The sequence below is a fragment of the Hevea brasiliensis genome, chromosome 4 (assembly GCF_030052815.1).
Source record: "Hevea brasiliensis isolate MT/VB/25A 57/8 chromosome 4, ASM3005281v1, whole genome shotgun sequence".
Taxonomy (NCBI): Eukaryota; Viridiplantae; Streptophyta; class Magnoliopsida; order Malpighiales; family Euphorbiaceae; genus Hevea; species Hevea brasiliensis.
Window position 1 is genome coordinate 107,594,164 of NC_079496.1, and position 11,157 is coordinate 107,605,320.

The 11,157-nt window shown below is 29.1% G+C and overlaps 2 protein-coding genes across 3 annotated transcripts; one reads left to right on the plus strand and one right to left on the minus strand.

The window, feature by feature from the left end:
• Positions 1–4,599: 4,599 nt before the first annotated feature.
• LOC110647170 (protein NDL2) lies at positions 4,600–8,633 on the plus strand. Of its 2 annotated transcripts, none has more exons than XM_058145821.1 (11): positions 4,600–4,778; positions 5,878–5,977; positions 6,266–6,363; positions 6,503–6,591; positions 6,902–6,962; positions 7,076–7,162; positions 7,242–7,319; positions 7,398–7,457; positions 7,611–7,666; positions 7,879–8,014; positions 8,114–8,633. In XM_058145821.1, the coding sequence occupies exons 1-11, from the start codon at positions 4,719–4,721 to the stop codon at positions 8,333–8,335; spliced, it is 1,047 nt and encodes a 348-aa protein (XP_058001804.1). In that variant the 5' UTR covers positions 4,600–4,718; the 3' UTR covers positions 8,336–8,633. The 2 variants fall into 2 exon arrangements, with proteins under 2 accessions (XP_058001804.1, XP_058001805.1); XM_058145822.1 differs by having other exon boundaries at positions 4,603–4,778; positions 7,401–7,457.
• Positions 8,634–9,015: 382 nt separating this feature from the next.
• LOC110647175 (thiamine phosphate phosphatase-like protein) lies at positions 9,016–10,573 on the minus strand. The gene is made up of 4 exons (XM_021800880.2): positions 10,291–10,573; positions 9,876–9,997; positions 9,562–9,763; positions 9,016–9,473 (listed from the first exon to the last, which is right to left on the minus strand). Exons 1-4 carry the CDS (start codon positions 10,459–10,461, stop codon positions 9,093–9,095), a joined length of 876 nt encoding a protein of 291 aa, XP_021656572.2. The 5' UTR covers positions 10,462–10,573; the 3' UTR covers positions 9,016–9,092.
• Positions 10,574–11,157: the final 584 nt, after the last annotated feature.

An 11,157-nucleotide genomic window follows, 5' to 3' on the forward strand; every position in this document is an offset into this window, starting at 1 on the left:
ACTATTTTACTCTTAATTTTATAAATTAATTAAAAAGTTAAAATAAAAAAATAAGGATATATATATAATTTCATCGATTAAAGTACAAATTTTCCTTTTAATTACTTTATTTTCTCTCTAATTTAGAGAGAAAATAACAAGAGTAAAATAATCTTTATTTTTCTTTATCTCCTTATTTTTTCTTCATTTTCAAATAATGAAAAGTAACAACCTCAATTTATTTCATCTTATTTATTTTCTTTTCTCTCCCTTTTTCTTATATCCAATCAGAGTCTAGAGGTAGCAGGTAGGTGTGAGTTCAACTAGATTTAAAAATTGATAGTTATAGTAAATTGAATAAATTAAACTAAATTAGAAAAATAAAATAAAATAAAATAAAATAGTTTAAATAAAATAAAATAAAATAAATTAGTTTAATTTGGTTTGATTTATTGATTTAAATTTTATATTAAATTTTTTTAACTTATTTATTTTAAATTTAGTTTTAGTCATTTTAATTTTAATTTTAAACTTAATAATAATTATTTTTAAAAAATAATATTAAAAAGTTAAATATAAAAAACTAACTAATTATAATTATTTAATTAACATTAAAAAATGATCAACTAAGTAATCAACATTAGTTAGTTAATTACTTAAAAGCAACTCACGAGTGAGTGAGTTACACATTGAGCCAATTTAAACTTAAACAAAAAGTAAAAGGTTAAATTAGATCAAAAATTAAAAATATATTAAATTAGATATTCCTAAAAAATACAGAGAGCAAATTGAGTTTATTTCTTACCAAGAATACATTGATGACAATAATCATAAAAATAGTTAAAAAAAAAATTTATAATTATGAGTATTCTTAAATGAGCTCTTACGCATTATGTATAACTTCTTTTTTAAATAATTTTAAGGGTGCATTCTTTTTTAAATAATTTTAAGGGTGCATTCTTTCGTATAATTAAAATAAATAATTTTAGAGTACTTCTCAGTGAAATTAAACCCTAATTGACAAGGAAAGAGAATTCTTATCTTTATTAAGCAGGCTAACGCTGTTGAGTAAAGTCATGGATTTTTCTTAAATTAAAATAAAAAAAAAAGAATAAAAATGTTGGAGAAGAAGTGGTCCTACAGCTGCATATATCTAAGAATAATGGCAAAATGTAATGGGTGATGATCATGACAAAAATGATGAATGGTTGAGGTTGTACGGGACATAATCCCAAGCCAAGGGATGATAGTGAAAACTAATAAATTATACAATACAAATTTATTGGTGACATTTGAACATCCTTTTCTTAGTCAAAATATATTCCAAATTTGCCCAATTTAAAATATGAATGGCAAATTGTTTAATTTAGTCCCTGTATTTATTAGAGAAATTTAATTTAACCCATTTTTAAATTTTTATCTAATTTAGTCTAAAAATTTTAATTTAAGATCAATTTAGTCCAAAATTTAAAATTTATGAGCTATATTTTTTTATTTAAATCAAAAAAGAAACTAAATTTTTGGATTTATTGATTTAAGCTTAAAAATTAATAAGCTCAATTTCTTTATTTTCTTGATTTTTAGATTAAATTGAATCTAAATTTAAACTTTTAAATTAAATTAGATAAAAAGTTAAAAATGAATTAAATTAAATTCTCATAATAAATACAAGGGTTAAATTGAGCTTTAATCCAAATATGAATTGTGAAATCAGAATTTTAAGTTAAGGATTTAAAATTATTAAATCTATTGTTAATTAATAGTGATCCATGAACTCAATATTTTATATTTTTTCATTAACTACTTATTTAATTAAAAGCATTTTAATATAATAAAAAATTGTTATGATCATCATATACAATGTTATCATTTGAATTAAAAATTATTCACAGCAATATATATATTTTATATCATGTTGTTTTATGATAAAACTTTTTTTTTTTTTGTAAATAATAGATTTTTTATATAGTTTTCAAGAATAAGACTTCTTTATCTATTTTTAATTGCATTATTTCATCATTTAAATTATTAAAAAAAATTATTATTTCGTAATCATAAATATTTGTCTTAAATGAATTTTAATTCATTAAACATGTCAAAAAGCCATATAATCTTTTTTCCCACGTGTGAATGGATTATAGGCAATAGGAAGGCTAAAATTCTAATATGAAATAATGAATAGTGCCTTTTTTACTTTTAATTAAATCATTTATAATAGGAAATAAAGAACTCAAATTTCGTTAGATAATTTGACTCCACTAGGAAATAATACCATCAACAATATCAAGACTTATTTGGGCAGAAATTTGTTATTAGCTACCAATTTATAATCGATTACAAATGAAAAAAATAAAAAATTGGGTAGAAATTTTTAGGGAGAAAAATTTAGTAATTGATTTGTAATTGGTTATAAAAATCAATTGCTATTAGCAATTGATGAAAAATCAGTTATAAATAATAACCAATTTATATATCGGTTGCAAATAACAACCGATTTGTAAATCGATTGTTAACTTTAGATCTAATTAAGAGAGTTTTTTAATTTAGTAATTAATTTCTTAAATCGATCGCTAATAGTAATCAATTTTTCAATAGTATATTTAAAATTTTTTTAATATCAATTAGCAACCGATTTAAAATTTAATTATAGATCGATTACTAATAGCAATCGATTTGATAATCGATTCTTGAATTGATTGTTAACATTTTAAAAATTAATTTTTTTACTAAAAATAACAGAAATCACAAAATCGATTGTAAAATTGATTACTAATAATAAATAATTTTGGCTAGTTGTAAAATTGATTATTTTTTTTATGGTGTGTGGAAATTTTATTTATTTATTTAGTTTACAAAAGGAGACTTTCAAATAACAATTAATCTCCTTATACGAAATATAAAATTATAAAATTTATTAATTCGTTTCAAGCAAGTTTAATTTAAATAATAATTTAATTTTTAATTATATTTATACACCCTAAATTTTAGATTCTGAAATGGGATCATTATTTTAACCTCAAAAACCTCTTAAATTTCTTTTAATGCCATGAAAATTTCACTTATTTAGATAATTATTTTATAGATTATGAGATAAGTAAATTTTATCTATTGTCTTTTAACTTTAATTAAAGAAATATTACTCAATAAAATGAATGAATATTTCTTATACATAGTATATTTTTTATTTTAATATTATTTATATATTAAATTAGATTTCTAATTAAATTAAAATTAAAACAACTAATATTATAAATACTTAGTTAAAATTTAAAAATTCACATATAAATATAAAACTCTATTTTTCAGTTTGATTATAAAAATGTTTCAAAAAACTATTTCAATTTTTAATGAGTGAACAAACTCTAAAAGATTTTATATCATAAATTGAAATTTAGGCACAATATCGCTATAGATATTAAAAATTATAAAACTACCCTTAATTCTTATGTTCACCAAAGTCGATGGTTTTGAATCTATGAGACTGTTTCTTCTTTACATATATATATATATATATATATATATATATATATATATATATATATATATATATATATAAAATAATAATAATAATAATAATAATAATAATAATAATAATAATAATAATAAAACGAACGAACCCCTTCAGAGTTAAAATCAAGTAACTGAAATCAAACACAATGGTGACCTTATATCTGTAAGAATTGGGTGTTCTTGGGGGAACTCTATTCGGTGTGAGTTGAAGTGGCAATTCTTGCTGAAAATTTTAATTTCTTAGTATGGGAAAACCTTTTTTTTTTTGTTAATATAATATAATGTTTTTTTAAAGGGAAAAAAAAAAAAAAAACTGTTTGGCAAAAGGCATTTAAAAGGACTTGAAAGCAGCAGGAAGAGAGACATGTAGTGGGTTACTGTCTGGTGAATGGTAATGACACTTACCAACTCAAATAGAAAATGACATTTTTTGCACCAAAAACATTTCATGCAATGAACCCCTTTTTAATTCATCAACTACACAGTCTGTGGTTCAAAAAACGACTTTCCATCACAAAAATTAGGAGAATGATTGGTTAAAATGCTCATAAATAGTTAATAATTTATAAATATATTTGGTAAAAAAATAATTTATAAGTGTATTTATTGTGAAAATTGTTAAAAAAAATGTTAAATTAGATATTTGATGAGAAATAATTAATAAGAAAATAATATTATTTTATATTTAATGACTAATTTAAGTATTATTTTTATTAAATATTTATATTTTAAATTAATTAGTAATAATTAATAAAATAATTGATGTTTAAATTAACATGAGGAATGAGTGCCATGTTTAAAATAAAATAAAAAGTAATGCTAGGTTAGTCAAAGTCAATGGATGACCAAACTTAAAGCCACAAAAATAAATAAATAAGGTAGTATGCATGTCGATATCCAAACGAAAAAATGGGGCAAAATGGTAAATGAACAAAAACTGTCGGCTTGGCTAACTCTGGTTAAATTAACCACATTCTCAGGTTACCCCCTGCGAGTACGGGCGCTCGAATCGTAAGTTCCTCTCCCTGGTCTCCATGGCATAATCGAGCGTCGGTGACTAGTTGCGAGTTAAGTTTTTTTTTTTTTTAGAGGAAAAAAAAATTAAAGAGAGAGAAAATCTTTCAGAGAAAGCGAGCGATTTTGATATTTAAACCATGGAAGCCAAACCCAATGCACCCTCCAATTGAGAGAGAGAGAGAGAGAGAGAGAGAGAGAGAGAAAAGAGGGAAATGGTAGATTCAAGCGATTCTGTCTCCGTTGACATGGAGACTCTCTCTCTTGGTGGAAAGGTAACCTGCATTTGCAAATACATGTTTATACTACGCAAGATTTTGCATATATGCTTCCATTTAGTGTTTGTTTCTTTAAAGCTGTTTGGTTCTTGAGGAAATGTGGGAAAACAAAATAAATGAAACGATAAAGTTTCAAGTATCTATAATTTTTCTTTTATCTTTTATATTTTGAATAACGTGGTAATGATTTTTTTTTTATTTTCTTTTTGTTTCTGTTTGGTACGCAATTAAAGAGAAATTAAATGAGATATTGATTGCATTTTGATATTCTTGGTGATATTATCTATGTTCTTTAATTGCTTATTTTGTAATTTTCACACGGTTTTAATTTTAATGTTATTTTGTATTCTCTAATTTTTGATTCATTTGCAAAGCTCCTTTTTGGGAGGATTTTTTTTTTCCTCTTTCCAATATGAAATGCAAACTGTAAGGCATGATAAATTGATTAAATTCTGTGTTTTTTGCTTTGTCAAATTCATTTAAAATGAGTAGTTTGGAACTTTTTTTTCCTTTTTCATTTTGATTATCTTATCTGATGCATGCTAATACTGGTTTTCTAGTTTGTGGCTGTATATTTTTACTTAGCCACTACAGACCTTTAACATGTCTTTCTAATGCTAATACTGGTCAGCTTACAACCCAAATTTCTGTTAATTGGAGTTAAAGAATATAAAGTTTGAGTTAAGATCTACATTTCCTAACTCTGAAATGCTTCTATGCCTAAATGGGCAAGCTTGGTTAGGTTTCTGAGAAAAGAACAACTGCACATGTGAAGCAATGTATTTGCATAATATACTTAATTAGTTTGAGTAAGTATTCATTTTCTCAAAACAAGTGAATGACAACCAAAAGGAGGTGAGCTTCTGTGATGGGAGGATTATGTTTTGGGAATTCATGTTCTGTTAAAGCTTACAAGGGGTGGCTGTTGGGGTTCAAATTTGTAACAATTCCCCCTTCATTAATTTTAGCAAAAAAAAGAAAAAAAGAAAAAAAAGAACTATAGATGTGCTGGAAAAAAAAGCTTATTTTTATTCAGTTATTTCTTACTTTTTAAGTTTTTAGTTGAGTAATAATGTTTTTGGAATTGTGCCTTCAGGAGTTCCTTGTCAAAACTTGCCATGGTTGTGTATCTGTTTCTGTATATGGAGACCAGGACAAGCCAGCACTCATTACTTATCCTGATTTAGCTCTAAATCGTAAGTATATGGAAAAGAAATAGATCTACTGGTCTGGCAATGTGGGAAAATATTAGGATCTATATCCATGTTCCTATAACAATTTTCTTAGGGCTTTGGATTAGAAATTGATGATACATGAAATTCAGTGTTTATTTGTTCAGTTTACTGCTTAGTCATAGGACAAGATGGAGTTCAAAATGTTTTGTTTGGTTTTTTTTTTTTTTTTTTTTTTTTTTTTAATTTGGTATTCTGCAGAAGCTACCAGTCAAGCTCCAACTAAGTTTTGTCCCTGTATGTTTTGAATAGATATATCATGTTTTCAAGGATTATTTTTTTGTCCGGAAGCATGTTCTTTGCTCCTCCACAACTTTTGCATTTACCACATTAGTCCTCCTGGGCATGAGGTTTGTAGCTTTGGCCACTTCACTGTAAATTTTACTTGTGTGCTATTTTTTAATGTCTGCACTGCTAATTATCATATTTGTTGAATACTATGATTTTACTTTGTTTCTCATGTGGCACTTTCTTCAAGAAATATTGCAGTTAGGAGCTGCGACAAGTAGCCCTGATGACCCTGTGCTTTCCGTTGATGACTTGGCAGACCAAATTGCTGAGATTCTAAACTATTTTGGGTAATCATGTTATTTCCACAGACTTGAAATTTCTCTTTCAAATGTTGCCTGATTACAGGGTTTCTGTACAGCATCTATCTTCTGCTTTGGACATATTGTATGATGATATTTCTCTTTTCTATTGCTCAGTGATGCTTCTGGCTAGTTTTCTAAAATGTATGTGACCATAAACATTAACTATACACAAAAGGCTTTAAGCTGTCTTTTCGTTTTGTAAATAATCATCATCACCATTACTGATTGTTTATTTGCTTATTTGAATAAGAATAAATAAACTGATGTGTTTGTTTCGTTTTTTCTTCCTTTCCAGACTTGGGTCAGTGATGTGTATGGGTGTCACAGCTGGAGCTTACATTCTTACTCTATTTGCTGTATGCTCCATTCCTTGGCATGATCCACATTATTTGTTCTCTATTGATTCAGAATTATGTTCAACTCATAGGATTTACTGATCCTTTTTTTTTTCCGTCTTGCTTTGCAACAGATGAAATATAGGCAACGTGTTCTTGGTTTGATACTTATTTCTCCCCTGTGCCAAGCACCCTCATGGACAGAGTGGTTGTGTAATAAGGTTCCTTACCTGCACCTTTTTGTGATTAGTTGAGAGTGACATAATCCCATTCTTACACATAATGATAAATTATTTGCAGGTGATTTGTAACTTACTGTACTACTATGGCATGTGTGGAGTGGTGAAAGAGTTGTTGCTGAAGCGGTATTTCAGCAAGGTATGCATCTAGTTTTTCGATAGATTATGTGAATCCAGCGTTGGATTGGTTAAATAATTGGGTTCTAATTGGTAATAGCAGGAAGCTCGTGGTAGTGCTCAAGTACCAGAATCAGATATTGTCCAAGCCTGCAGAAGAGTTAGCCCTTTGGCCTTATTTTTTCTTTTATTTATTTTCTCCCTCTTATTTATGCTAAATGCTTGTAAACCAGAACATTAAATCAACTTATAATCAGCATTCTGGAAGCTATTACTTCGCCAACTTGATGGTATTTGTGTCTTCATTTGTTAGTTGCTGGATGAAAGGCAGAGTTTAAATGTTTGGCGGTTTCTTGAAGCATTAAATGGGTAGGTGCTGATTTTAAATAGTTTTTCTTACACATGTAAATAATGCAAATCTGTGTTGTGCTTGTTGGCAATTGTTTTCCCTGACACATGTCACTGTTTTGTGTCTGCTTTACCTGCAAAGAGTTGCCACATGTTCTAAATTAATGTGAGCCTTGTGGTACGTGCTTTAGCTTTTTGATATGACATTGTTATATTTTGCTTGTGTCTTGCAGGAGACCGGACATTAGTGAAGGACTGAGAAAGCTACATTGTCGTTCTCTGATATTTGTCGGGGAGAACTCTCCATTTCACTCTGAGGCTTTGCACATGACATCAAAACTAGATAGAAGATACAGTGCCTTAGTTGAGGTATAAAATGGTATATACTTTGATTTTCAAATTTGGTTTGCATGAATATTTAGAACAGTGGAAGGAGTTTTATTTACTGGAGGGTGGGGGCACCTACAGGTTCAGGCATGTGGATCCATGGTGACAGAGGAGCAGCCCCATGCCATGTTAATACCAATGGAGTACTTTCTAATGGGATACGGTATGTATAGACCACCTAAATTAAGTGTCAGCCCAAGAAGCCCTTTGAGTCCATTGTGCATTTCCCCTGAGCTCCTTTCACCGGAAAGCATGGGCTTGAAGTTGAAGCCAATAAAAACTCGAACACATGTGGAGGTCTGAAAGAATATGGATGGATGGCAAGAATACTTTTTGTTGTCTATTTATTGTATTTTCTTTGATAGCTTGGGGAAGATAAATGTGGGAGGATTTGTAGAAGATTGTAGATAAAGATTAGAAGAGGAAAAAAAAAAAATTAAAGGGGAAATATATTAGAAAGAAAGCTGAGGTTTCCATTCTTTGATTTGTAATCACAAGTGTTAGTTGAGGTTGAGGAGTATTCAGTTAGTTGTAAATTCCTGAAATAATTTTTCACAGTTATAAGCAATAATAATAGCAATAAATGGTGGATGTTGAACTCCTGCTTTCTCAAGTTGGCTTCCACGTCAATCAATTTGATTGTCTATTCTTTGTTCACAAGATTGAAAGCCCTTAGTGCTAAGCTGAACAAGCAGGCTACTTATAAAGTTTCAAACTTTTCTTTTTAAACTTAGGCTTGACGATGTATGGTGGGAAGTGGAATGTCCCTTTCCTTTTATCTGAAAGTGCTGCTGATGGAAGCTACGTTGACACAAATATTAAAATGATTGGCAGTCCTTATTTGTAATTACTTGATAGATTTTATTTTATTTAATTATAATTAACTGCTCAATATTGTTAGGTAAGAACTAAGAATGGACTATACTGATGGAAAGAATACATGGCATGTTATTGGTTGGATGACGTGCCATAAGAGCTTGAAATCAGTAAGATAGTCATGCTATTGCTAGCGTAAATAATCAACAGCAGTGGAAACAAGAATGGTGCTCTTTGGCCCCATCTAGCGACGAACTGGGAGTACATTTATGGTTTGTGCATCATGTGCAGAGATTGATGAAGCTCTCTGAAAATTACAATAAACTGGAACCAAAGGACCAGGTTCTACACTGCAGCACTTCTCTTCATTGAGGATGGTGTTGATTGAATCGAGTAGCCTGGTGCCTAGCTCCTCCCCATCACTCCATTCCTGAATATTTGCCTTGATAAGGTTTTTGTTGCCGTAAATCAACTCCCACAAAGGGAAATTCTTCCTTGGCATCACGATGTCTCCTTGTTCAAGCTTCATTGCTGCACAAAAATCCGGACTTCCATCACCAACATAAATGAACCGGTTCTTTCCTTGAGCAGAAACAGAAGCTCGCATCCTTTCCATCACCAGACCCTATTGATAAGAGGGCAACACGGTAATTAGTTGTTGAAAATCTCCCCCTTATCTTGGTTATCTTATCTAAACTTAGAAACGGACTTGCCTTGCACATGTTTGGAGGGCAGATTGTGCAGCCATGAGAAGATGACTTGAACTCATGGTACTGTAAGATTCTCAGCCTGCCTTCTGCATCCACATAGCATGGGTTTGTGGTTATCTCAGAGAAGCAATCCATCAGCCCATAATGTTTCAAGATTGTCTCGATGAAGATGGTGTTTGCATCGCTTACTATCCTCAAATCACACCTGAAAAAAGTTTGAGCACATGTTGCATATATGAAAGCATACTATGGTGTGGTACCAATCTTGAAATTGACACAAATGACTTGAAAGAACCATTGAAGCAATTCATTAGTACCCAGAAGCATGGGCTGATTTAATTGCTTTGGTAATCTTTGGATGCAGAGGAACCTGTTTCAAGCACTCTGCAATATCCTGAATTGTCTTTTCCCTAGAGTGAAGCTCCATCATCATCCGATCCTGAAAACAATATCAAGTCTTTAGTTCATATTTACAGGAACCCCAATTTCAGAACTAACAAGTCAAAACAATTTTCCTTCAGTAGAACAACTAAATAAGACTAATTTTCAAGGCTTCAATCCTGTGACATTCCCATCTTTTCCCCCATTATGAAAAACTAGAGAAACCAAAACATCTAAAGCTTCAAACGATACATTTTTCAAGTGAGCATACAGAAAATAACCAAAAAGAACAAAGGAAATTGAACAAGGAAGAAAAGCTATAGATGATGAAAAAGGGATAGGAATAAGAACCATGAGTGAGTTCCAGGGCAAGGTAGGGAGGAGCTCAGTAAAGGTGTCATTAACGCCTAGCTTTTCCACCACCCAGTTATCACTATCACAATCAATAAGGGTTTTGTCAAAGTCGAAAACCACCACAACTCTCGCCATTGCTATGCTACGACCACCTCCCAAATTTTCCATAGAGTGATAGAGCAACGAGAGGAGGGGTTTTATATGCGTATTAACGTCGATTGATTACAGCTTAGCAAGCACTAGAAACATGGTGCATGAACCATGTAGTGAACGCTATCGTGTCCTGCATTATTTATAAGAGAAAAATATATATATATATATATATATATATATATATATATATATATATATATATCTGAAGGTGAAATCCCTTGAAAACTCTACTGCCTGTGTTTCATTCTTGGAATATTCTCAGGATTCTTCTTTTTTCCTGGAATTCTATAAGAGTCCATGAAAACGAGACCTTCCTTTTCACTAGGTATTTGATTATGAGGTGGATTCTACTGTTGCTATCAATTAAAGTATTTGTTTCACTAAAAAATTTAAATTTTATAAAAAATATATTAAACAAAAATTGATGACTTTATAATATATATATATAATTAATCTATTTATAATTTATTTTATGAACGCATACAAAATATAATTTTAATTTTTATATATAAAAATGTATAATATTTTTTAAAAAATAAAATTATATATATAATTATAAAATTATTAAATTTTAACTAATAAAAATAAAAAATTTTAATAATTTTCGTTATAATAAATTTGAAATCATGTAAGATAGAAAAAAATTTAAACAATTATGATTATGTCAACTGAATTAATTTTATTTTTTTATTATTTTTTATTCTCATCATA